The 25,810-nt window shown below is 43.9% G+C and overlaps 4 protein-coding genes and 1 long non-coding RNA gene across 6 annotated transcripts in view; 2 read left to right on the forward strand and 3 right to left on the reverse strand.

Moving 5' to 3' along the window:
- Window positions 1–5: 5 nt before the first annotated feature.
- Window positions 6–2,152, reverse strand: LOC114873748. Its single transcript, XR_003788984.2, has 4 exons — window positions 1,693–2,152; window positions 1,512–1,621; window positions 829–1,043; window positions 6–65 (listed from the first exon to the last, which is right to left on the reverse strand). It is a non-coding gene; the product is annotated as an uncharacterized LOC114873748 (long non-coding RNA).
- Window positions 2,153–6,238: 4,086 nt separating this feature from the next.
- On the forward strand, window positions 6,239–12,294 carry LOC114873744 (tubulin epsilon chain-like). Its single transcript, XM_029182387.2, has 10 exons — window positions 6,239–6,328; window positions 9,694–9,890; window positions 9,957–10,189; window positions 10,278–10,393; window positions 10,452–10,640; window positions 10,716–10,967; window positions 11,026–11,172; window positions 11,256–11,405; window positions 11,494–11,668; window positions 11,750–12,294. The coding sequence occupies exons 2-10, from the start codon at window positions 9,866–9,868 to the stop codon at window positions 11,894–11,896; spliced, it is 1,434 nt and encodes a 477-aa protein (XP_029038220.1). The 5' UTR covers window positions 6,239–6,328; window positions 9,694–9,865; the 3' UTR covers window positions 11,897–12,294.
- On the reverse strand, window positions 7,237–9,739 carry LOC114873745 (m7GpppN-mRNA hydrolase). 2 transcript variants are annotated; one of them, XM_029182388.2, is made up of 5 exons: window positions 9,662–9,739; window positions 9,451–9,580; window positions 8,589–9,381; window positions 8,226–8,514; window positions 7,237–8,147 (listed from the first exon to the last, which is right to left on the reverse strand). In XM_029182388.2, exons 2-5 carry the CDS (start codon window positions 9,495–9,497, stop codon window positions 7,894–7,896), a joined length of 1,383 nt encoding a protein of 460 aa, XP_029038221.1. In that variant the 5' UTR covers window positions 9,498–9,580; window positions 9,662–9,739; the 3' UTR covers window positions 7,237–7,893. The 2 variants fall into 2 exon arrangements, with proteins under 2 accessions (XP_029038221.1, XP_029038222.1); XM_029182389.2 differs by having other exon boundaries at window positions 9,451–9,505; window positions 9,593–9,685.
- On the reverse strand, window positions 11,931–13,227 carry LOC114873747 (charged multivesicular body protein 5). Its single transcript, XM_029182390.2, has 4 exons — window positions 13,066–13,227; window positions 12,660–12,977; window positions 12,372–12,599; window positions 11,931–12,266 (listed from the first exon to the last, which is right to left on the reverse strand). The coding sequence occupies exons 1-4, from the start codon at window positions 13,132–13,134 to the stop codon at window positions 12,216–12,218; spliced, it is 666 nt and encodes a 221-aa protein (XP_029038223.1). The 5' UTR covers window positions 13,135–13,227; the 3' UTR covers window positions 11,931–12,215.
- Window positions 13,228–13,305: 78 nt separating this feature from the next.
- LOC114873743 (cytoplasmic polyadenylation element-binding protein 2) overlaps window positions 13,306–25,810 on the forward strand; it is a 39,739-nt gene continuing 27,234 nt past the window's right edge. The window contains exons 1-3 of the mRNA XM_029182386.2: window positions 13,306–13,391; window positions 13,476–16,942; window positions 22,621–22,732. Coding sequence (XP_029038219.1) covers window positions 15,845–16,942; window positions 22,621–22,732 — 1,210 coding nt within the window. The 5' untranslated portion in view covers window positions 13,306–13,391; window positions 13,476–15,844. The remainder of the gene's footprint in view (window positions 13,392–13,475; window positions 16,943–22,620; window positions 22,733–25,810) is intronic.

Below are 25,810 nucleotides of genomic sequence, written 5' to 3' on the forward strand. Positions count from 1 at the left end.
ACCTCCTCCACCTCCGCCTCCTCCTCCTCCTCCTCCTTCACCGGTAGGGTCCGTAGTGCTCATGGCTGCGGAAACGACAGGAAAGATACTATGCATGTATTATTCTGATTTACCATGACCGATTCTTATTTTTATGGTCTAATTAAATAGCAATCAAACTATTACAATATTGGACCACCTGTCGAGATACCGAAATCGCTCGTTAATAAAATATCATCGGCGTAAAATCGATGATTCCCGGCAATTATGAAAGTTTCTCCGAAAATCCTGCCTACTGTCGCTTCTTACATTCTATGTCTGACATATGACATCCTGTTTCACTTATTCTTCAACTTATTTTAATTAACTCATTAATACACGTGAGAAGGGGGTGTCGCGCACGCGAATCTATAAGACACGGTTTATTAAAAGAAATTATTCTATAAATTTATCGTTGGTACGATAAACAATTTATTCCTTGTTAAATTATCGATAACAACTGATATTTAACTTGTTGCTCAATTTATTAAAGATCCACCGACAGTCTACCCTACACCACCTCGCGATGATTCCAATGATTTAACTAATCGGTGACGATAATTTTGAACGATCCACCGATGTCATAACGTGCGTACAATTTTTAGATAACAGTTGAATATTAACAAATTACACCTGATACCAATCGTTTAATTATGCGTGAATGTGTGTGTGTGCGCGCGCGCGTACATTCGCTACATGAAAAATGAATATATATATGTATATTGTATGTTATATAATGCATTAAATATCGTACAATTACAAGAGGATTAGTAGCAACGAAAACAGGCTATTTTTACAGCTGAATCTTACCGAAGCAACAAACTTTCGAAGAAAATCTTCTATGAGAAAGTCACCGGGTTGTCTCACCGCGATTTCATGCGGACAATGTTGGCGTTGAGTATTGCGCAGGATTTGCACGTCCCTTTCCCTGAAAGGCGGTAGGGCTATATCCTACCGTCCAATTGCGCAGGACCCGAGCTTCTCTGCACGGCCTTAGATCATTGATCCAAATTCTGGCTAACCAACTAGAAAACAGGACATAAAATGTTTATTCTTAATTATCGATTACGATACGACCGTTCAATGATCCAACTAAAAAAAAAAAAAAAAATTATGGATCGATAAGATTCAAAGGACGATCTTACTAAAAGGACACAAGAATGAGAAAAATACTATTTATAAAATATTATTTCTCGTTCCAACCTTTGTCAATTTCGCAATAATGAAAAATCAGAAAAGAAAGCAATTGTCACGACACGACAGTACGAACGTTCGAAATTAGAATACATCAGTTTCAGGCGACACCCCACTGTGTGTCGGCACTGCAGTCTACCCCCTAGTAACAACCCCCTCCTGCAGACCACCCGAATACGCATACGACCGATAGGAAAATCTATACACAGGATGATTCTGAAAATCGCAAATCAAACATTTCACCGACTTTCGATGACGATTATAGAAACTACTCTAAAATGCATCTACTGTTCGCTTACCTCTTTACGCGGCAGCAGCGATAGCAGCGGCAGTGACAGCGGTACGTTCACTCGCGACTCGGACTTTTCGATATCCCAGCAATTTTTTTTCCTCCACGGAAACTGTAATCCTTCGAAGAATACGTTGTTGATCGAATGAAAAGAAAGCGGGAGAAAGGAGAAGATGTAAAAGACGTTCTACCTCGTTCGATTCCCTGCAGCCGATTAATCTCTGCCCTCTCGTACGTGGCGCGCGTTACGTTGAAAGAAGCAGAGGAGATGAGACGCGAAGTTTAAAGTGGAAGCAAAACAGGGGCAATGATAGTGGAACAGGAGAGCGACAGGGAACCGTGTTGCTAATAAAATGGCAAAAAGGAGCCGGAAGAGGATCGTTTAACGACACAAGCGACACTAAGAAAAACGTAACCGGATACGAAGCTGACGGAACGCAATGATGTGTCTCGTCGTGACGAGTTTCCTCTTACGTTATACGAATGTCTTTTTCTCCCTAACGTTACAATCGACGGCAAAACTCGAATCAACTCGGCAGCAAACACTCGCGTTGCGGGCTGCCGGCTCTCTGACCAACTTTGCGATATCCTGAGTTGCTGCCACGCAAGCCACCCCTTCTCTTATCTAACTTCCAGTATCCCCACTAGCGATGCGCGTCGCCTCGATTTTACTCCAACTCGCGCACTTTAAACTCTTTCCTACCACCGTTTCGTCGATCCACATCCACCATTTACACACTGATACAAGTATACACCTCCCGCATACACCTGCATCCTGGTAAATGCACCTATACCTATGTAGATAAGAGCATGCGCGGCTACATCGCCGCGTCATCGAAAAGTCGCAATGTAAGTAAGTACATAGATCCCATTTACATCGGCACATACGCGTACACACTGCATGCACTGCTTCACATATGCATCGAATCATGTGCATGCATGTCTCGTGCATGTGTGTACGTGTATGTATAACTGACTGACTGACTGACACGGACGGCAAGCCGGCCGGCGCGGCGCGACGTCAGAAAACGCCGGTATCGGAGGAAAAGGACTCGTACCGGAAACGAGGGAAAACGAAGAGAGGTTCGAGTCGCACTCTGCAGTACGGGTGCAGCAGGCATTTAGGAGAAAATGTTACGAGGTGAAATAATGACCGGATGAAAAGCACGCGATACGCTTTGCCTGTTAGCCCGCCATGCCACTCCGAGCCAAGCCGAATGCCCCGCGCCGGCCGGCTTACTGTCCCAAATTAACAAATTCCAATTCCTCCCATCTTAATTACCGATACACCATGGGATTGTACCTATGCACCTTCTGTCCACCAAGTTTTTCAACAACTTTTTAAACAGCTTTCGTAGAAACGAATCGAATCAACGCGAGTATTTAATGTCCGACATTTATTTGCACTGTTCGTTAACTGTAAGATGTAACCACCGTGCATCTTGTTAATATTAATGTTCAACGTGCTTGGGAAATTAAACACGTAACGGAGAAATGAACAGGGTACGATAAACTGATGAATGCTTATCATATAAATTTGTCGCAATGCGGAAAGTAAGAATCTGTGCCCGTAATTCTACGCCTTCGATTTATCCGTTCAGATAATCTTTTTTTCCTTTCTTTCCACGAGATCTAATCTCCGACGTGTCTTTCGAGAAATTTATTTATTTATTAGAAATCGAATGAGCGTAGAAAAGTATCATATACTGAGGTAATTGCATTAGAGGAAAAATTCGTAATTGGATTCGAATTTTTCATCCTCCGATGTGAACCAATTTAAGTAGTTGAAGAAGATATTTGTTTCCGTTTTAATTTTCAACTTATTCTGAACGTTTGGCTTCGTAATGGCAGCAAAAGAGGAAAAACGTCAACCGAAGCAAACAATTGTGCCGTCGGTTTAACGCGGGATCAATAAACTCTTTCGTAATAGAGGATTTTCTCAGAAACTTATTGTCTGCAGCAGCCCATTTCGTAAATTTATATATAACATTTACCGCGTGTATCGATCACATTTAGAAAGCATTCTACTTATAAATGGTTTCACACTTATATACTGAATGTCTCAAATCATCCTTAATTAGCGTTAAATAGCGTTACTAATTGTTTAAAGAAGCAGGACAAAATAGCTACATTCTCGACTGGCTATTACAGAAATATCCCTGTTTTTAAAGGAGCAGAGATCTTATCTCGAAAATGCTACAACTTATCTTGACGTAAAATCGTTGTTTATGCTTATACTTATACTTACATGAATTACGTAATGGATTGTATCTTGAAAAATAATGAATATTTTAATAAATATAAGTCGTTTATTTCAAGATTATCATGTTATGTTTTAATTAAATAATATATATAATATATGCAATAGTTTTATAGTAATAAGAAAGAGGGCAATAAAAAAAAGTAATGACGTGATAAAAAACAGGACTTGCGAAAAAAAGTCGATTTATCGATTTGCTGAAATTTTTCGATTGCCGCATTGCATCGCAAGATCCCCAGTCCTGTGCTTACGTGACATTCGTACCCCGTTACTGGGACATTTATGTTCTAATTTTTCAAAAACCACTCGTATTTCATGAATATTATGACAAATATCTTCTGACCTTCTTCTTGGTTCTCGTCGTAAAACTTTTATCAAACGTCACTTTTAATTTTCTTTCGAGAACCATTCAAAGTAGAACAACAAATTTAAGAAATTTTCCGTAAACAGGCATACTTGTTTCATTTTCAATTAAAAAAATAAGAGGATTAAGAAGAAATAGTAACCAGAGTGTCGGAAAAGTGGTATAATTTAATTTCTTGAAATAAGAAATTTATATTCCGTTTATTATTCAGAGTTCCCATCGTCGGGTACCTGTTTTATTATACATTTCCATCAATATACGTATGTGATCAGGGTACGAGTTCAAATTTTCACGTCGCTGGCCATAGTGCGCGGCGCTAGTATTGACCGGTGCCCCTTACTAACCGTGTCGAGAATATCAGAAACCAAAATATAGCATCTCTTCGAGTCTCGATACTATCTCCTCGTCGTCTTAATGACGATGTATCCCTGTACTTCCTGCTACCTTGCTCTACGTACCTGCGTGCGGTGACGTAGGTAAATGCATTCACGCAAGACGTCGCGACGCGTCGTGTCGCGTCGCTGCAACACATATGACGTTCTGGGTGCACGCGTTACATCCGTACAGTGTGCACGTGTTTCAGTGAACCCATTAATGTCGAAATAATAAACAATTCGAACTGGCAACATTATATTTGAAAATATGCATTTGCAATACGAACTGCATTCAAGTGCATCCTTCAAATTCAACTGTTTTCTGATGCAACGAGCATACTAATTAAAGATTTCACAGTCCATATTTAGTAGTACGGTTTTTAAAATGATACTTTTAGCAGCTACAACGTTCTTGGCCTCCTTTTAACAGATTTCAAATTCCTCATCCGCGATAAAGCAGCTTCTCCTGCGCCTCTTCTAACGTCTGAATAACCAGCATTAACCAATTGTTCTTTAACCACCTACTTTCTCTGGCCGTTTGAAATTTCATCGAAAACTTCGTTTGTTACATTTTCTACGTTTCGATCGAATATTAATGGCACAATAATCTAGTAACGGTCGTTTTGTTTTCAACATCAATGCTTATTTCTTGTTATACTTATGAGGTCCACTATCTGGTAGAGTTTCATAGTATTATCTATGTGGAGATGTACATGTATTAAAGAACAATGATGGGTCGAAAAGAGCAAGTTTATCGAAAACGTTGGAGTTGGGCGTTTACGAGGCGCCACGACGACGGCATCTCATCGATCTGACTAGCCGAATACCGCAGCCACTTACAATATACACAGACCGTGTATAGCCGTGTCATAGAAAATCCACGTATCCGCAGAGACCTGCCAACCACTGCAAACAGCATACCACCTCCGTTACTCGTATATCTTAGTAGTACTTTTAATCACTCCTGTGCTTCTTTGTCTTCTTAATCTTTGCTATTTGTCACACTTTATAACATGGTAGCTTAGCGTTGCATTCCAAGAAATTTTCTTTTTATATTTCCTCGTTTTTATTTCTTTTACTTTATTTCTCGTTTGAAGTAAAGAAATTCATCTCGCAAATTAAATTAAAATATAAAAAGGCATCTCTTCCTGCGATGTACATGATCGTAAGTAGAAAGACAAAGTAAGGTGAAGCAAGGAAATAGAACTCGACTAACGCTATCATTCTACTATTTATTTGTTTCAAAAATTAACTTGCTGGTTTCAAAAATGCATTAGACAAACAGCCGACCTAAACACGGTATCTAAATCTACCCCCTGTCAGAGAGCTACCAGGAGAGACCATCTAAATCTACCCCCTTTAAGGGTGCTTTTAGATGCCCTCTAGGTAGAATCACGCAAAGGTGAACTTTGAAAAATTGTCTCGCACGGAAGGTGTTAACATGATGTATAATCGTTGTATAATCACGGTGTCGTTCTAATTTAAGTTTCGTTTCAAATTCGTAACACCTAATTTTTCTCGATCACGTGACGTTCTATTTCTCCGTCGATGTATTGTATATGTTGCAAGTAGGTTGCAAATGTCAGAGGAGCGGTCAGAGGTGCTCTCATCGGCTCAACACATTCGCAGCTATTTGATCAGTTCAAAAGTATAATGAATTAATAAAGAACAAAGTAAAACGATACAAGTATTTATATAGACGTAACATTTTTAATTCTGCTCTGAAATGTCGAGCAAAGATGAAGATACGTTTTGTAAACAAATGCGAAAAGCCACGAGGGAAGTTCATAAAATTAGTGACACTTTAGTGAATGCAAAATTAGCGTTTGGTAAGATCAATTATACGTGCACTTAACTTTCCACTTCTCGGTTGCTCGTAATAATATTATACAGTATAGGTTAACCTCATTACATTTATATTTATAAAAAAGGTTCCACCTTCTTTGATACCATATTTCTAAGTATCAAGACAGAGTGTCCTATTATAGTTGTTAAATGTTTATCTTAAACAGGATTTTTCGATGACTCTGTATGGGCAGATGGTCTGTTGGTCTTCTATGAAATTTTCCGATACTTGGAATGTGCAATGGTCAGATTAAAGAACACCAATGTAGGATTATTTTTCCATGATGAACTTTGTCGTACAGAAGCTTTTAAACAAGATCTTGATTTTTATTTAGGAAAAGAGTGGACAAACGATTATACTCCTAGGTATGTTTCTATATTAAAAATACACAGGTGTTGTATAAAGTTTTAGGGGTACAAATGAAATAAAATATTATTATTAACTTCAGGGAGAGTGTTGCCAAATATCTAATGCATCTACAAGAGATAGAGAATAAAGATCCAACATTGCTGATAGCATATATTTATCATTTGTACATGGGTCTTTTGAGCGGTGGAATTATTTTACGTAAAAAGAGACAGCTTATGCAAAAGATTTTACCCCAAAAGGATTCTGAAACAAATGGTAATAATGTTACAAGCTTTGCAAACAGTAATATCTATGAGCTGAAACACCAGATGAGAGATACAATGAATAAGATTGCTGAAACCTTAGATGATGATACAAAGAATAAACTTATTGAAGAAAGTAAAATGGTCTTTGCATTAAATAACGAGATTATTAAAAGCGTGCGAAGTGTAGGAACTCCTTTTCTTAAAAAAGTAGCGTGTTTTATCGTCATTCCTACGTTAATTATTTTTGTGTATTTCATTATCTTCAAGTGACAAATTAGACTTTAAGATCTCTCGTATTTTTTTACCTAAATGAATGTACAGATTTTTAACAATTATACCACATTATTTGGAAAACAAATTTTTATTTTGCAACAAATAGATACAATGTTTTAATCAGCTTTTTATGGCTTATTAAACATTCAATGTATGTACATATGTGATGCCATTTAAAGTAGGAAATAAAATTTCGATCGTGTATATCTACAATCCGCGGATAATGAATGCTCCTCAGCATGTTTTTATCAGCTATTTACAATTCCAATCTGTTATATCAAAAATAAGTACTTGTAAAATAAAGGTATAACTTTCATGCTGAAAACGGGATTTATTGCCATTTTTTGTAGCATAATCTATAAACGCGGAAGTTGTTTAATTACTGTACATGATAATAAAAAGAAGAAAAAAAAAGAATTTAACTACCTAGTAGTCATTATAAATTAGTAATGGTCTGATTGTTATATCATCATTGTATTTGATAAAATCAGTTGAAAACAAAGTACAGATTGATAAGAAACTACTGAGATCACAAATATTTAAAATTATATTTAGTACAAATACGAGTATAAACTCATCGAGTATTACGCTTTTTCAACCCCTTTTGCCACCATCGCTCTCTTCCACTGATCACCTATGTCAAAACCTTTTTAATAAAATTTTATAAACAATTAAGTATTGCTTCCTTATCGAACTTAAAGTGCGCCCAAATCACTGAACTTAGTTCCGTAGAACGTTGTTGAGTTTCCATATAATTATCAGAAAGAAAGCGCGATGACCTACGATTCATTATCATAAACGGGGAAGGTATCGTTTTTAAATCTGTTTGTAATTTGTTTGTAGCTTTGTCAAATAACAAAGATTTTATATTTCCTTTAAAAAATTCACGATCTTCAAGATCATCCGATGCTTGATCTGAAAGAGGAAATATTATTTTTATTATTTAGCTTAAATTATAGTCGGGGAAGTGAAAATTGTATTTTGAAACGCAACCTTTTACTTCGTTTGTCGAAGCTTGTGCTTTGTAGCTAAAATCGTTGCACTTCACCGACTGAATAGCAGGGTCCATTAAAAATGTGCACGGCTGTTGACCTCGCGGACTGTCCGTTAATTGTTTAGCAAGAATGGCTGTTTCATCTTCAGTTTGTTCCCCAAATAAATTACGTTTAATTGCCGCTTTTGATATGACATTTTTGTTATCGTATATACCGCGACGATTTCGCGCGGGTGATGTATTAGATTGTCGAAAGTTTTTCACGTCTTTAAAACTGGCAATATCATTCTGAAAATAATTCATACTCATTAATGATCCTTACAAATACATATTATTGCAATCCACAATGAAAGCTTAATTACTTGAATGAAATGGGAAAGTGATTGCTGTTGTCTTTTATTTTTTGAAACAGTCTCAACATCTCCAAGAGATCTGTGTCTGTGTCTTCTAACAGTATTTACATTTTTCTCTCTCAAATGTTTTTCTTGTATCCAACGTCTCATTCTCCTTACAAAAGGGATAACCATAAAAAATGCATTAGGACCAACTCCTGTTTTTACTTTTGGTGTCATATCTTTTTTATTGTTGGGTAGGTCAGCTAAAGAAAACCATTCTACATTTTTTATTTCTTTTCTCGTTTTTGGCTGAAATTTTGTGTCCTTCTGTACACCAGATATTATATACAATCTCACCAATTGTTCATTTATCACTGATTCTATATATTCGTTTTCATCTATTAAATTTGAAATGTCAAAACCAGTTTCCTCTAACACCTCTCGAACAGCACAGTGGGATGGATCTTCATCTTCGTTGACTTTACCTTTGGGAAAGCTCCAACTGCTCTTTGCCCAGTAACTTTGAACAAGTAATACTTTTGTTAAATCTTCATTTAATACAATTGCTCCAAATGTTGGAACATTTTGTTTATATTCTCTCCATTGATCAAGAATATTATCTATGTTAGCTACATGTGGTTTTAAAAATGGTATGTGATGAAAGATATGAGTGGCGAATTCCCGCATACTACATGGTCGTAGTTTCGGATTTTCATCGGTACAATAAAAATCTAAATAAAACCAGTGAGCTAATTCAATTTGAAAACATATCCGAACCAAATCTTTCCTTTCTTCTTCCGGAACGTTGATAATAAATCGACTGAAAACAAGATATTCGGATTAATAAGAAACGAATGATACTTTAAAAGAATAATTAATAAAAGCTAACCTGCTTAAATCGTCTAAAATATCGGATGGTACCGAATGTTCCGTCATTTCAGCAACTGTTAAAATAATTTTCCTGTTTATTACACGTCACCTTTAGTTGTATAATATCAGTTCTTTTACGATAAAACCTCCTGTAAACGTACAATCATTATGTATACATCATTGCGCACTAAACGTCAGTTTCAAAATTTCAACTTATCCAAAGTTATTACACTAATGTTGTTCGTTTTTTTTCTTTTTTCAGCTTAACTCCTGCCATCTGATGTATTCTTCTCGTAATTATGGCCGAAATCTACTCCGATAGAGGTGCTAGTTTCACTTGTGTTGGATGATTCGAAAATACGTTATGATCTTGGAAGTTGGAATGAAAGGAGTACGGAGGATAGCAATAATATTAAAACATATAAAAATTCTTAATGAGCCAGTTTATTACAATACAAGGTATATTTACACGAAACTAATTTAAACATTTTCAATACAAGTTACATTCATTTATGTCGATTTTAGTTGGACAATGTGGAAACCAAATTGGCTCAGCATTTTGGCCCCTGGCATTGCACGAGTACGGGATAGACACTGCAAATACTGGCGTGAATTTACTTAAGATACAACGAAATTACATTAAAAATCTAAGCGATCTATCAGACGCGTTTCATAGCTTTTTTTTCGTGCCCGATAATCGGCATGATTTTTGTTTCAAGACTGTAAATGATTTGAGAAGAGCTAAAGTCAAAGCCAGAGTAAGTTATTTTCCTTCTTATAGCGCTATGGCAAGCTAATAACAGAGTAGTCTTAATAAATTAATATAATGAACTTCCTACTATTCAGGCTATATTAATAGATATGGAAGATAGTGTTGTAGGAGGATTAAAGAGAGGTCCTTTGCGTGATTTGTTTGATCAAAAATGCACTGTAACTAATTACCCAGGATGTGGAAATAATTGGTAATTCTTTATTTGGATAACTGTTTTGGTTTCCAACTAAAAGTTGGATTACTTTCAGGGCTGTAGGTTATCATACTTATGGTAATGAATATCATGAAAAACTGGAGGATGCTATAAGACTTACAGTAGAAAAATGTTCACAGCTACATGGTTTCCTAATTTTGCATTCTCTTGGAGGTGGTACTGGTTCTGGTTTAGGAACAGCTGTTTTAAAATTACTAGCTGACAATTATCCAGTAGTAGATAGGTACTCCCATTTATCTTTTTTATTTACAATTAAAAAATACTTATTTTGGTACAATGTTGGTAGTTGATTTTACAGATTAGTATCTTGTATATATCCAACACCCATGCAAGATGTTGTTACAGCACCTTACAATGCACTGTTAGCAACACAAGAACTCATAGAACATGCAACATGTGTATTTCCTATAGAAAACACATCCCTCCTGGATATATGCAATGCACAATTGAGAAAGAAAGAGAATATAAATCAGCTGAACTATAATATTTCGTGTAAACCATTTCAAGACATGAACAGTATCATTGTAAACATGCTTCTCCATTTAACTAGGTATGTAATTCGATATAATTAATATAATTAGTAAACGTTGAAAGAAAACTTATTTCAGTGGATCCAGATTTCCTGGTAGCTTAAATATGGATATGAATGAAATAGCGACGAATCTTGTTGCTTATCCGAAATTACAGTACATATTTAGCAGTGTTAGCCCAACAGCGTTAACCGGATCCTCAATGTGCACCACCCAGGGAACAAAGTACATAAGTACTTAACTATTCCTTGATTTTATTACATAAAATTACTTGGAACAAATATTGATTTCTCTATTTCTGTTTTTAGATTAATCGACGAATTATTCACTGATGCCTGGTCACGGAATAATCAGTTGATCAAAGTAGATCCGCTACAAGCCGGTTCAAAAGTATTAAGCGCCGCACATATTGTCAGAGGGAACTGTTTTATAAGCGATTTAAAACGAAACATTGAAAAGTATGTGGCTTGTGCGTGTAACGAGGAAGAGGTCTATGTAAGATTACAACGGCTAGTACTAACAATTTACTTCTGTCACATCTCTTAGATTTCAACGGAAAATTACGTGCACGGAATGGAGCAGAGATGCTATGAAGATAGGTTTGTGCTCTGTACCTCCAGCTGGGCATTCAACATCTTTGCTCTGCCTTTTAAACTCTTCCTCAATGTCCTTGTTGTTTAAAAATATAATAAAACAGTTTGTTACGTTATACAAGAGGAAGGTAATGTTCATAATCATAAACTATCATAATTGTTTATACGTGTACGATAATATTTGTTTAAACAGTACAATTACATTGCAGGCACATGTGTATCACTACACGCAAGTACGTGGTTTCGAAGAAGCACATTTCGTTAATAGCAAAGAGATCATATTGAACTTGATCGCGCGGTACACGGAACTAGAAAATCAGAGACCAACGAGTATATCACGGCTGCAAATCATTTAATTACGTCACAACAAATTTGGTAGTAAAACCTAAATCATATAAATTTTATTTATTAGTTCGATCTATACATTAACAACTTAAACACAATGGAATAAAAATAGTATATCTATCGGCAACAATGAAATATCGCGTTAGTGATCGAGAGACTGGCAATGCGCAAAAGTGTATAGTTGATCGGTTGAAAAATTTTGTTAATACTTTGAAAGTTTATCTACAGAGACGGCATTTCGAAAAGCTTTTCAAAGTCTCCCACGGGCCGAGCTTATTTAGGTACATATATCGATAAACACTGTGGTTAATTATATCGTTCGATAATGTTTTAACTGGCTGGTATTTGCGGCAAGCCAAACTCATCGACCAAGACACCGTCCTAAAAAGAATAAACGATTTTACAGTAATGAGCAGGGTAATTATCGAAATGACATCGACGAGGAAGTGTTTGCTAGATTGAAATTCATCGGTTATAGATACAAACCTTATTCCTGACCGAGGTAGCGCCCGGTTCTTTATCCGGAGCGTTCGGTGCTTTGATAGCGTCATCCAAATAACTAGTGTCTTCATCGATGGCTAAATCATCGCCAAGAGCTTCTAATTCGGCAGCTAATTCATCCTCGTCGATTTCTGGCATACCGTAGCTACGACCCATTGCCTCTTGAACTTCGTCGGCTTGTTCAAGCATATCGGCCAGGTCATCTTGAAGGTCCTAGAACGCACGTACTCGTTTAATGCTAGAATATAGAAAGAAATATTTCTCCAAAGATACCTCTATCTTATCTATATTGATATTTTTAAATTCCTTCTGCATCTGTTTAACTCCCTCTTTCATAGCGACCACAGTCGTCTGAGTATCTTTTAACGTTTGCGTCGCGTAATTTGCTTGTTCCATGTTAAATGCTTGTTGACGTAAATTATCAGCCTGTGCCTCGTACATTTTTCGTTGCTTTAAAACGCGTAATGCTTTAGCCTTTACTGCGTTCTTTGCGGGACCTTCTCTCATTTTAACCATCTGATCCTTGTATTTCTTTAGTTCCGCGTCCAATTTCGCTATCTTTTTCTCCGTGGAGTCTGCTCTACTGTCAACCTTTAAAAAACATAAAAGATAATTACGTTCCGAGCAAGGTAGAATGGTAACATAACCTGCTTAATGGGAAGATAAAATGTAATTTTACCCCAGCGATGCAATCGGTGATACTCGCTGCTGGTTCTTTGGGCTTAGCTCGACCGAAAAGTCTGTTCATTTTGTTAAGCGAAGCACAACTTTAATGTTTGGAATAGAAGACTTATTCGTTATTCGCTATTGTTCGAAACGTCAAATAGACTAGTTCACACTGATTCATTAGTTAACTCCTCCATCTGTCGAAGAAAAGTAGCATCGAGGAAACCTTACAGGGAGTTCGGTTCTTCCCCGTGTTATCAATTTTGTCTTTCATTCTCAGATGGAGCCAGCTGTGCTGTTTTCAAAAGGCGCGTGGAAACCGAAGTGAACTTCCTAAAAGTAAGCAAAACGATGGGAATACATATTTTCTTTGTCGTTTTGCAATTATTGTGAGCATGTAATTCATGAAATTATGGTTTTTAGATACGCGCAGCAAAATCCTTACTTTAAAGGAGGTACAGTTGATACATCAGAGCGTACGAACCGAACTTTTGTAAGATGATCTACACCCGGTCGACGTGAAAACGAATCAGGTGAGCATATTCGTTTATGTCGGTGAAGATTAGAGAAACGTCTCGGTTAGTAAGTGACCGAGCATGCAATTTAGTTTCCTCGTCTGACAGAAGAGGGAAAAGACGAGGCGCGCGCGTTGGGCGCGTAATTGAAACCGGAGAAGGGAAGATAGTTGGGTCGGTCAAAGGGAAATACGGTGGTGAGGATGGCTATGGAGGTTTTCTCTGATTATCGGTAGCGGTGGTGGCGGCGGCTAAAACGCGGATGGGAACGCGCGTGCGTGACCGATGTCGCCGCACGACGCAACAGCGACGTAGCGACGACGACGTCGACGAGGACGAGGACGAGGACGAAGCGGCGGCCGAAGATCGCCGAGCGCACGGGTACGCGGAGAGACTACGGCTGGGTATGGTGAGGGCCGCGGCACGGCCACAGTGTTCTAAAAGTCGGCACCACGCACGAATCGTATCAGGCGCGACGCAGAGCGACGAAGCTGCGTCGTCGAATCGCGGTCTCCTGGCCACCGATCGTGTGCGGCTAGCAGCTAGGCAGCCAGGGACAGCTAACAGTCAGCCGGCTGCTCGATTGGCAATCGAGCCAGTCTGCGTTTGCCGAGTCACGGGAAACTCGAGGCGACTTTGCGGAGGAACCGCTGCTGCTCCGTATCGGTTCTGAAAACGAGCGAGCGAATACGAGATAAGGAGAGAGAAAGAGAGAGAGAGTGAGAGAGAGAAAGAGCGAGTAGAAGAAGGAGAACGATAGCGATAGCCCGAGCAAGAACGGGAACGGGAACGGGAAGGTTGTGCGGTAGCAGCGCGAGTGGGCAAAGTACGTGAGCTGCCAATGGGAAGAGGCGCTAGATCGAACGAAGACGAGACAAGGTGGTAAGCTTGGCGAACGCCCATAGGAGAGGAAAAACCCTGACAAACGGAGGGGTCGCGTCGCGAGGAAACTCGTGTCGTGTCGTGTCGTGTCCGTGTCCTCGCGTAGACGAGTGGTCCGTGCGCGTTCTCGTGGACGCGTTTCGTCGGCTGGCTTGTCCGTCGAAAAGAGATTGATCGTTTGGTCGATCGCGAGTGCGCCCTTCGGGCAGTAGCGATCCGATGTCGGTGGAAAGGAATCGCGGAACCGTTTGGTCGGTGAGCTGTGTTTAGTGACGTATCGGTAGTGTCCGCGTGCGCGGCAAGGACCAAGGATCGTCGAGAAGCTGCTTCTTTAGCCAAGTTGTTCGCCAAGTGTGTGAGTGTTTTTTTGGTTGCTAGCTGAATCGCCCGCGCGCTCCGACGCGTGCGTGTGCGTGAGATTCGGCTTTTTTTTTCCACCGCATCGTGGAAGAGGGAAGGTCGCGTTGCACCGGGCCCGTATTTGGGAGCATTCCAAGTGGCTCACCGTTCGTCGAGGGAACCGATTATGTTCGCTGGGGGCGAGTGAACACCGGAAACAGTCTCGCTCGACCTTCGATTAACGGTGGAAGGTCCTCCGTTTCAGGGCACCAGTTTCACCGGGGAGGTTTTGCTCATCGAACAATGAGGATGCTCGTGGAGCGAACGATCGCTCGATAACGAGGAGAATGCTGCGGAAGCAAAGTCGCTGCCGAATTGCACGGAAGCGACGCGACGTTGGTGTAATCTAATCGGTTCGAACGTTATTATTAGTGGATCGTCGTGTCCAGATAAGGAGCTAGGGCTAAAGCTGAAGGCTGTGGTTAAAAGTCGAAGCAACAGCTAGAGCTAGAGCTAGAGCTAGAGCTAGAGCTAGAGCTAGAGCTAAAGCTAGGGTTAGAGCTAATACTAGAAGGAGAGACGGTGAGCTACCGCGTGAAAGAGAGGGGAGAGGAGGAGGAGGTGGAGGTGGTGGAGGTGGAGAAGAAAGAAAGAGAAAAAGGAGAGCACGCGTGAGGTCAGGAAAGACGGGGTAGGATCGAAGCGCGTGCAAGGGAAGGAAAAAGGTCGAGGGAGAAACGAGGAAATCGAGCGAAAACGAGGAGAAGAAGAGAATCGAAAGAGAGATTGGTGTAGTTCGCACAGCTTCCGGGGCTCGTGGGTGTTTTTACGAGTACGCGGTGGATCGATAGTTGTCTCGCGAGCTCTGCTCGACGGAGCTGCTGTGGTCGACGACGTTCCTACCGGTAGGAACGATTCGATTCCAATTCGATTTACACGATATCAGGAACCGGGATCGAAGAGACGATCGGTTCCCGTCGAGGTAGAAGGAAACTCGAGCCTCGAACCAGAGTATCGCGCGACGATTACTCGAATCTTGAGTGGTCCCCGTGCTTTATGGGGGACTATAGCGCGACCAGTCTCTTTTCGAACAGCCTGTCCGGCACGAGCAAGTCGTCGATCGGTAGCAGCGCCAGTACCGTCAACACAGCCGTAACCATAACGACGTCAACGATGCAGGACGACCTCTTAATCGAGAAACAAGCCAGTGGCAAAACTGCGCCTCTGTCGCCGAGCACCGGCCTGGACACGGTGGCCGGGCAAGAGAAGACGAAGGACGTGGTCGAGGTCGAGAGTATCGCTATCGCGGCGACGACGACGCCCTCCTCTAGCGAGAAAGAGATCGCGTGCAGCACCAGCTCGACCCTCCAGGGTTTCTCGGAAGCTGGCCGGGTACCGAGCCTCTGGTCTGCCCCGGACGATACCGGTCTCCACGCGTTACCCGTCAACGGTTCGATCGGGGCCTTTCAAAATTTCCCTTCCGGTGGTCCGGCCGGTTTGTTTACCGGTGCTGGTGCGACCGTGTCGGCTGGCGCCCGTCGCGCGATCACAGCTAGTCATAATTTCCCTCAACAACACGGTACCACCACTGCTCCTACAGGTAGACACGGTCTTCAAGTATCGCCAGCGCAACAGCAGCAACAACAGCAGCAACAGCAGCAGCAACAGCAGCAGCAACAGCAACATCAACAGCAGCAACAACAGCAGCAACAGCAGCAGCAACACCAACAACAACCAACAGCGAATACCCATCCAGGGGTTTATCTTCCGGCGAAAGGTTACGCGGCTTGGTCCGGTGGACCGCAAGCCCCTCAACAATGGGGAGCCGGACCGCAGGCTGCCGCGGTCGCGAGTCCCGGTCTTTCGCCGTGGAGCCGCGGAAGATCGGTACCGAACCTTCCCCCGTTGCACTCGTCCCTGCACGCCGCTGCAGCAGTCGCGGCTGCTGCTGGACTTCAGGGAAGGAAACCGAGTCCAACGTTTCCCGGTCATCCGGGACCGGCTGCTCATCCATCTTGCATCAGTCCGGTCAAGTTCAGGAGGAGTACATCCTATCCCGGAAAGGGCAACATATATCCGCCCCAACCTGCGCCCACCTTCGAAGTTACCGCCGCCGAAGAGAGGGACTTGCTTCAGTTGCCACCGTTCCAGCAGGTTTGTCCACTCGTACCAAATTCGATCCACGCGTCGACCTTCGCGCCGAGCCATAACTCAACGAGCGTAACTGTCCTCTTGGAGTTTTCACGTTGCGTTATCGGTATCGATCGTCGCTTTGGCTACGGTAACATAGCCACGCGGCGTCGGTCGCGGTGAATCCCCCGATCCCGTCGAAAAAGCATACGCGTACACCGGTAGCCCCAACTTCCGCAGTTTCGTTGGTGCACGCACTCGTTGCCAGGTTATGCAATCACTTTGAGGCTCTCGTTTAAATTTAGACGATACGTACAACGCTTGTTTCTGCTCTCGCACGTTGGATGTCGCACGGTCGTTTTCAACCGGGACAAAGTTTCTCGAAATTCGAGGGTGTCTTCGAATTCCGTTTCATCGCCGATCGAATTTCCACCCTAGATCCGCGGTCAAACGAACGGATACGTGTAGGGCAAGGCTGAGTTTGCCGTTGGAACGCACCGTCAGGTGGATATACGAACCTAGTTAGAAAGTGTAAACGGAAACGCAGAGGCTAGGTGAATCGGTATCGGTCGGTAATCGAAGAACGCTATCGAAACGGGGAAACCTTTCTCGATATACTTGTTTTGTCGTTGATGTCTGACCCAATTCCTTTGGTAACGCGGTGGCAGCTCACTAACAGTGTCTAGCGAAACTTTAAGCTCGGCTATTTTAACCTCTTGTCGAAAATAGACCTGCATACTATCCGAGAGAAATGGCGGATTCCGTTGTACGAGCCATCACCCTCTGCGCACCTTGTTCCACGTTTACGCGTGTCCAACCGATGAATCCAATTTTTCCTTCGACTTTATTATTTTCCTTAACGGATAAAGTGTCGCGTCATACTTATCTATGCGTTCGCGTCTATATTTGCGCGGTCTTTACGTCGATCGCGATAGTTTATCAAACGTTCAAGTTTCACGGCTAACGTGGTAACTTTAACGATGAAATAACTCCGCATTCAAGTTTATCGAAACGTAGGCGTTATACCAATTAGGAAATCGATCGGATTTCTGCTAGCCGTTCGCGAGTATCGTATCAGTGAACGTGGCTGTTCGATAACGATATCGCGTCGAATGATCTAAATTCTTTTTTTTTTTTTTGCGAAAACCGTAGAGGCATTTGCCAACTCGCGTAAAACGCTTCGTTAAAAATATCACGAATCTCTTTCTGCCAGTCGTCGTTTCGAAAGAAGCGTATATCGCGGTAGAAAATAGAAGGGACGTTAAGCGAGCTAAGGCATTTTTGTGCGAACGTTGCGCGTTTCTCGGCCACCGATTTTCCATCGAAACGGACGCGCGTTTCGTTCCACGTACATATACGCGGAACATTAACGTCGATACCGCGCGTGCGTGAAGACACACGGCTAAACGAGTACCAAGGTTCCGAGCTTATCTCATAAATCGTTTGAAATTGGTAGAAGGAAAATATCGAGGTACTCTAGGTAAAAATACCGTGTACGCCGCGCAACAGTATATATAGATCGTTTGCATATCTTGTTTGCTTCTTGACAATTTTCTTTCCGTCCTACGTCATACCCGGAAACGATTACGTGCGTGGAATTAACGCGTTTACGCGTCACGGAGCGCTGCCCGTCCGTGAGAAGCGAAACGAGAAACGGTACCGTGAATCTTTCGCCGGTTGTATTTCGCGACGATCGATCGATCGATCGGATCGATCGGTGGAAAGGAATTCGCGGGAGGAAATGGATCGTGTTCGCGGCTCGCTAGAAGATTCGGGCTACCAGTTGTATAGGTGTAATTGCTCAGTCGTCGTTCACCTTGGAAACGAATCGGAGCACGTGCGCCAGGCTGGCTCTACCTAAACAAGAACGAACCGATCGCATTCGATTACACGCGCCCTCGTTAACTCTTGCTTCTTACGTTTACATTTTACAACGGATCGAAGCTTGCTGGCGAGGTTGCGGTAACCTCGTTCGGAGACACCGTCGCGTCGCGTCGCGTCGATTCGAAAAACATTGGAGGCGCGCGAGGATAAAGATTTTTATTGACGTTACCTTGACGCAGTAGCGTTACACAGCGCCGTCGAGGTATTTCGTTACGAAACCCGTACGACTCTGACGAAACGAAAAGGCGAGCAACGTTGGCCACGCGTGCCAGATCAAATCGCTTCGAAAGTACTGCTACATGTACACGCGTGTAAATAACGCCGTTTAAAAGCATCGCGATGCCTCTTCGGTTCGTCGCCGGAATCGTCCGGCGGATATCGGAATGGAAAACAAAACCGAGGCACTCGAGTGTACACCCGCGTGTAATGTAGGCGGATGCACGTGGCATCTGGTAAATCGCGCTAGAAAATTGATAAATCGGTCAATTAAACGGACTAATCGGCCGATAGCAAGGCGGTAAAAGTAGGCGTGAAAAATAAATGTCCCCGAGTTCGTCCGAGCCTAACGCGGCACGCGTGGCCAAAAGCGTTAATTGCGTTGCACTAACCATCCGGCGTAAATTCATCCTTGAATCAGTCACTTAACTGAATAAACCTGAGAGAACAGCATTGCGCTACGAATTAGCTAGGGGGCAAAGTTTTTTCAAGTAATTCCGAATGTCACGCCGAATATCTGGACGTTAACCCAATTTAAGATCCCTTCTATTTGAATTCGGGACTGCGCCGGTGCAGACTGACCCGACCCGCTACGAGGTTTATAGGTCACTCTGCTTTCGCGCGATATAGATTTTTCGCGTAGAGCTGCTCGGTAGAAGCGTCGCGCGAACAACCGACCTCTTCGAGAATCGCGCTTGCTTCGCCCTTTTCAACGGGAAAACGATATCGAAGCTCGAAGTTGGCGCGCATGGAAATTGCCTTTCCGCCATGCTAGTGTATCGCGTTGTTGCCAGCGAAAATCCCCTCGCCATTCTTTCGATACCCCTAATCGGATAAATGCACGCGCAAGATTTACCGCTCAACTCTCGCTAATCCAATCGAGGATTTCTCGAGCAGCTTCTCCTACCAGTAAGCATTTTTTTTCTTTTATTTTTTTCGAAGGCTGAAAGTCGATAACGAGCAAAGTTCGTATCGATTGGTTGCATCAGAGAAGCTCACAACTTATGTAATAAAACGCGGTAAACTGCAACGCGCGACGACCCTGTAGCGAAGCTACTACCGACAGCAAGAGAGAATGATGGTGGAGGGAAGAGGGTATGCGCACGACCACCCACTATCGAACGGTGACGTTGTCGCGTCTGTTTGCGTTAGCAGCGTGCCAGCGCAGCAGCGCAGCACCGTTTCGTTTCTAGCAAGGACGTCGTTTAGAAACCCTTCGTGGGAGACCGGTAACCGCGTCATCTTACGTTTACTCGCGACCGAAATGTCGTAAACGACACCGAAGGCCGATGATAGGCAAGAATAGGACGAAGATTGATATCCCGATAGTAGATCAGGGTAGACAGGGTAGTCATTGATAAGGTGGCAAATTGTATTTGCAAGCGATGGATTGTCCGCGAGAAGCAACCAACAGCGACGGCAGCGCTCCACGTTCTCCACCCTTCCGCCCTCACCCACTGTCCCACACCCTCTGCGTTTTCCCTTCCCTTTCCTCTCTTCTGTTTGCAACCGCCTCGTTTCCCCGCCCAGCGAACGGTGACCCAGTTCGCGCTACCCGACTGGAATCGTTCCTTCCGCGCACACCTCGGGAACCAGGTTACGCCGCGCCGTCCCGATCTATACGCTCCACGGACCTTTCCGCAGCCTTGCTCGATCTGCTTTTCATCAATGATCGAAACCTTCCGGCTCGGTAACCATTCTAGCCCTTATTCGACAATTACGTTCTCCTTCAATTCGTGACAATTACAGAGCTTCATTTTCGCGAACGGAGAGTCCTAATGAATGACGCGAAAGAGCGGAAGGAAAAAAGAAACGACAGGCTCTCGTGTCTTCCGCGTAGAATGGAGTTGGCGCGTTTTAGCGGGGGAGGAGGAGGAGAAGGTGTTGGATTGTCGCGCGTGTCTGGCGCGACGCGTAAATGAAAAACAGAGAAAATAAAAAGAGGCTGAAGGAGCGGGGCGCAACGCGTCGGTAGAACAACAGCTGGGTAGTACAAGAACGTTCGCGTCTAGACCGGCGGGATGCGCGTGGAAATGGTGAAGCCGGGGGACGAGTGTATGCACGAATACCTGCACGCCTCGTAACTTCGCTAACCATCCCTTTGTTTTTTCACGAGTGTCTTCTACCTGTTCCGTCTAACCCCGGGTTTCTCATCTGCTTCGATTAATCGTGGAACGGCTTCGACGTCCCTTAATTCGGTTTCCTCGTCGGAAAGAAACGAATCGAGTTGTCGATCGTTGAACGCGACCTCGGTATGCAAGGACGGTCGAAGGATGCCACCGTTTTTTGTTGGCTGCAAAGTTTGGAAGTGGGCCAATCCCGCCGCAAACGCACGCTTTGCAACCTTATAGCGCAGAATCCTCCTTCGTCCTCCGTTCTCTTTTCCTTCTCGCGTCCCGATGCATCTTCGATCATTTGCCAGAAGAAACATTCGTGCGCCGTAAAATCACGTTTTCTTGTTTTCAATTCGAGCCGCGATAACCCACGGCTTAAACGAAAAGTCTGATTTCGTAAAGGTGGAAAGAACAAGAAAATGAATTGCTTAGACAAGTAGAAAGGCATGGGTAGGTAGGGAATAGGGAAGACGTAGAGAAAGAGAGGAATAGGTAGAGCAAGAGCGATACTGTAATGGAGTCTGCACGAAGGTTGCTGTCGACGCCCTGCCGCCGCTTCCTGGTTTTCCTATATTGATTTTCTAGCGTGCCCCTAGCGAGACGGAAAGCGAGCGAGGCAACGCGAGGGAGAGAAACGCGCCGGTCCGTGGTGTACTCGTGCCTCGTGCCTCGTGCTCGTGCTCGTGCCCGTACTCGTGGACTGCACACGAACACTAACATCCGCTTCCATTGCGTTTACACGTAGGTTTTGCGATATGCCAGCCACATTTGCGCGAGTGTGTGCACCCGTAGAAGGGGAAACCGCTTGGAATAGTGGGGGGTTGGAGAGTCCGTGGTACGTGTAAGAGGGTGGAAAGAGTACGCCCCGGGGTTGCAGCTAGCACGAAGGAGACGCAAACACGAAGAAGGTGGGGCCTACCTTTTGCACCTCCGCCCGTGCCGTTCGAGAAAGATGGAGAACAGGATTATCCGACATTGAGCCCGCGCGCTTTCCTATTCTTCCTTTCTCCCTCCTCGTCCCTCCCTTACTTTTCCAGCCCGCTACACCCCATCCTCCGCCACCCCGTTCGATGTATTTATTTCGGTATCCTCTTCTTCTTTCTTCCGCGCGTTTACCGAATAAGTGTCACGGTCATTTTCGTTTCTAAATACCAGTCGCCGTGAACCTTTAAACAAAGGTGTCACTTCGATTTTCCCCTCGCAGCGGTTCGATCTCGACGAATTGCGGCGAGGACGCGTTTACGATGCGTGCTCGACCAGCGAATACGTTCCAGGCGACGAAGCGTTGCTTTCTCCTGAAGCGCGTCAAGTAGTAAAGGACGACGCGTGGTCGGACGATCGATCACCTACGAACCTACGTATACAAGCAACGGGAACTCGCCAGTCTTCGTATCGGCGCTTGTTTTCGCGCGGTAGTAACCCTGTTATTTCTACCCTCGATTCTCTGCCCGGTTTATTTCTTTCTAACGTTTCATCGTTATGTTTCAGGATCGTATGACGGCTAATGGAAATTCACCGTTGGACAGTATGAGGACGTTAGAGCATTACTTGAGCGACATCATGCGAGCTGGTGCCGCGGATACACCGGAACACGTGAAGGGTGAGTCGATTTTTCAATTTTTCCGAGTCGATCAATTAGTCAAATTCGAAAGATCGTTCGGGGAAGGAAGAGTTTGGTATTTAGAAAAATTTCTGGTCGATTCAGAGGAACCAGTCGACTTATTCGTCCAACGAGATCAACGAAACTGTCGAGTAGCCGAGTACTTAACGCACGCCGCTGCTCCTTGCCACCCTCCACTCGACGGCCGACTTTGTTCGCTCCACTCGCTCTGTCTTGCAGATTCTAGCGCGTAAATCCACGGGTTCGGTTAGCGAGCCAACGCGAAGACAAAAGTGGACGAAGAAGAAGGAGTCGACTTCCGAGCGTTTCGCGTCCACTCTCTTTCTCTTTGTTTTCCCTCGGTTCGTCGCGTCGCGTCGCTTTCTTTTTCGCCAGTCTAGCCACCCTGTCTGCGAGCTCTCGCAACCCTCAGACAAGCGTTCTCGCGCCTGCAGTCAAGGGCAAGGGTGGTGCCGTCAGGCCTCTCTTCTTCCTTAGTGCTCGTCCACACCGAAACCGTACGACGCCGTCGTCGCCGACAACCACGGGAACGCGGTAAAGTGGGCCGACCAACTTCCTTTGCTTCCACGCTTGCCGACAACTCTTTGTGCTTATAGACAATCGTTGAATTTGTATTTTCGTTATGCAACGCGCTCGTTACTCGTAATGGATCCTCGGGTAGAGAAGCGAGGAAGAAAAAAAAGAGGAGAAGGAGCGACGATCGAGAAGAATGCAAAAGAGGCGCCGGGAGCAGGTGACATCTCCGCAGACCGGCGACTTCATTGTATCGCGTAATTATCGTTTCCCTTAAAGACCAGAGACCCTTCGAGGGATGTCCGTCGAGGACGAGTCAGTCTTCGCTGTTACTTTTTCTTTTTTTCTTCCACCTCGCCGCAGACCCTTATCCTCGCAATTAAAATCTGGTCGGAATCGAATCACCGTCAGGGATAACGATCCTTCGCCAGACAGCGGCAATTGGTCGGGAACAGAGACACGGATCCGAGCGACAAGACAGAGATTCGTGATTCCTTAGCTTCCTTGGGGTGGCAGTTAGCTCCCTGAAACGGAGCTGGTTAGTCGATACTCTTCGGGGTATCCGCGTTGAAAGCGTAACCTCTTTTTGGCAAGGTGGTAGATTGCTGGCTGGAAAAGGAGAAACAGCGCGGAGGGTAGGATAGGATGGGATCGTAGTACGTACGAGTCTTTATTCTAGAACAAAAACCTCTCTCGAGGCATTGTAAGGTTCCGTTGAGTGGGCGTGCTTCTCCACGACGCCATCTTTGAAAGTGTCAGCACGCCACTTTAAACTGCACTAGTAGGTCAACTCTTGGAAAATCCAAGTGTAACCTCGTCGTGTTCGTGGACGTGGACAGGTCGTTGCGAGTCTATAGGAAAACTCTTGAATAGAATTCTTTTTCATTCCAATTTCGGTTCGATTCGCGAGTCGTTTCGAGCTGCGCGTTTTTCAGCTGGATCGATATCGCGCAAATGGATCACGCTACACACGCCCGTAACGATCGCGTGTTTCGCATCGATAAGATCCTTTTTAAAAATAAGCGAATCGATTTCGCGTTTGCATGTCGCGTTTTCGCGATATCGCTGCTGCGAACGACACGAACGATGCAACGGGTACCGTGTTTGCCGATCAACCTTTCGTTCGCAACCGTAGATCTATCGGTGCTCGTTGTGTTGCCTTTCGCTCGATCGGACCGAGGTTGTGCAAACCAGACCAACGCGGCACCGTTTACGAAGATGTCCAACGATCGATCGAACGGACGCGGTGCGACGACGTTTCACGATCAACGGCCAAGTAGCCGTCAACTTGGCGTCCTTCGGCGACCGACTTGAGGCTATTTTATAGTTGCATTTTCTGACCTACATATATCTGACTATATAACGCCTACGCAAGCCGAGTAATCCGTAACGACGACAGAACGGCAGGAGGGGTGGTTTTAACCCGTCGCTCTCCAGCCATCTAGGGTTTCTCTTCATCCTTCGCCTCCCTATCAGCGCGACGTATAACCGGCTAATACATGTAATTGAAAAGGTGAATGAATAAAGGGAGCAACCTGTGAATACGGGCCGTGCGTCGGAAATACCATTCGCGAAAGAAAGGAACGATTAATTTCACGCCTGTTTTTCTTCTCTTTCTTGCCTACAAAACAATTGACCGACTTTTTGCACTTTTCCTTCGACGCTTTTCTTGCTGACACAGCGAACGGATCCTCGGATCGACCCGTTCCTCTTTCGGTTTCGAATAAATCCGCGACGCGTATTCTTTCACGCAGAACGCGATAACATAGTCGAGCCTGAATTACAGATAATGATCCGAAAAATGAAGGTAACGTCCGATAACGAGGTAACGGTGCAAACAATAAAGGCTCTAAAGCGATAAGGTACGATTGGACTAAAAATAGATCTCCAAGAAGGAGAACGAGGAAATAATCCAACGAAAACTCGAACATTCTGTTACATTACAAAATTATTATTTAATACCAAAAACGTGGAACGCCTTGTTAGATTTTTATTTTTATTTTTTTATATACGTGATATAGATTAGTGGACGTTTGGTAAATGAAAGAAGGAATTAAAAGGCGTTTGGATCGTTTTTCATAGAATAATGTCATGTATTCTGGTGCGGTCGAACGTGGAAAAGCTGCGCGTCGACACGGACCGAGTACCGACCGAGTACGCGTATCCTCGAAATGGTTCGTCGGCTAGGAAAGATACACGTCGCCATCTCTAGGTGCTCCCTAGAAGGAACCGCGATCATTTCGTATGGCGCTGGCGGGTCACACTTTCAAATCTGAAATCGAGCTAGCTGAAAGATCATCGTCGAGGAGGAATTTGTAGAAATTTCGTGGCTCTTCGATCGATCGATCGTAATGACTGTAGGATACGCGTGAGAGATGTTCCTTTCCGAATCGTACGTTCGATGCTGACCGTACGAAATGGTACAAGGGCTTATTTAAATTCGATCGGAATTGGCTGGTTGCCTGTTGACCAACTGCCACAGTCAGCCGCATTGCAGTGACCTGCAACGTTACGGCTCGTGCCTCCGAAAAGAATTCGATAATT

Source organism: Osmia bicornis, chromosome 8 (assembly GCF_907164935.1).
Source record: "Osmia bicornis bicornis chromosome 8, iOsmBic2.1, whole genome shotgun sequence".
Taxonomy (NCBI): domain Eukaryota; kingdom Metazoa; phylum Arthropoda; class Insecta; order Hymenoptera; family Megachilidae; genus Osmia; species Osmia bicornis.

Coding starts and splice junctions, on each gene's coding strand:
- LOC114873745 (XM_029182388.2), bottom strand. CDS start 9,497: ATGACGGAACATTCGGTACCATCCGATATTTTAGACGATTTAAGCAG. Junction 8,515..8,588: donor CACTTTCCCATTTCATTCAA/GTAATTAAGCTT, acceptor AATTATTTTCAG/AATGATATTGCCAGTTTTAA. Junction 8,148..8,225: donor TTCGACAAACGAAGTAAAAG/GTTGCGTTTCAA, acceptor TTCCTCTTTCAG/ATCAAGCATCGGATGATCTT.
- LOC114873744 (XM_029182387.2), top strand. CDS start 9,866: ATGAGCCAGTTTATTACAATACAAG. Junction 10,641..10,715: donor AATTATCCAGTAGTAGATAG/GTACTCCCATTT, acceptor TTGATTTTACAG/ATTAGTATCTTGTATATATC. Junction 11,406..11,493: donor TTAAAACGAAACATTGAAAA/GTATGTGGCTTG, acceptor CACATCTCTTAG/ATTTCAACGGAAAATTACGT.
- LOC114873747 (XM_029182390.2), bottom strand. CDS start 13,134: ATGAACAGACTTTTCGGTCGAGCTAAGCCCAAAGAACCAGCAGCGAGT. Junction 12,978..13,065: donor TCACCGATTGCATCGCTGGG/GTAAAATTACAT, acceptor TGTTTTTTAAAG/GTTGACAGTAGAGCAGACTC. Junction 12,267..12,371: donor CTACCTCGGTCAGGAATAAG/GTTTGTATCTAT, acceptor TATTCTTTTTAG/GACGGTGTCTTGGTCGATGA.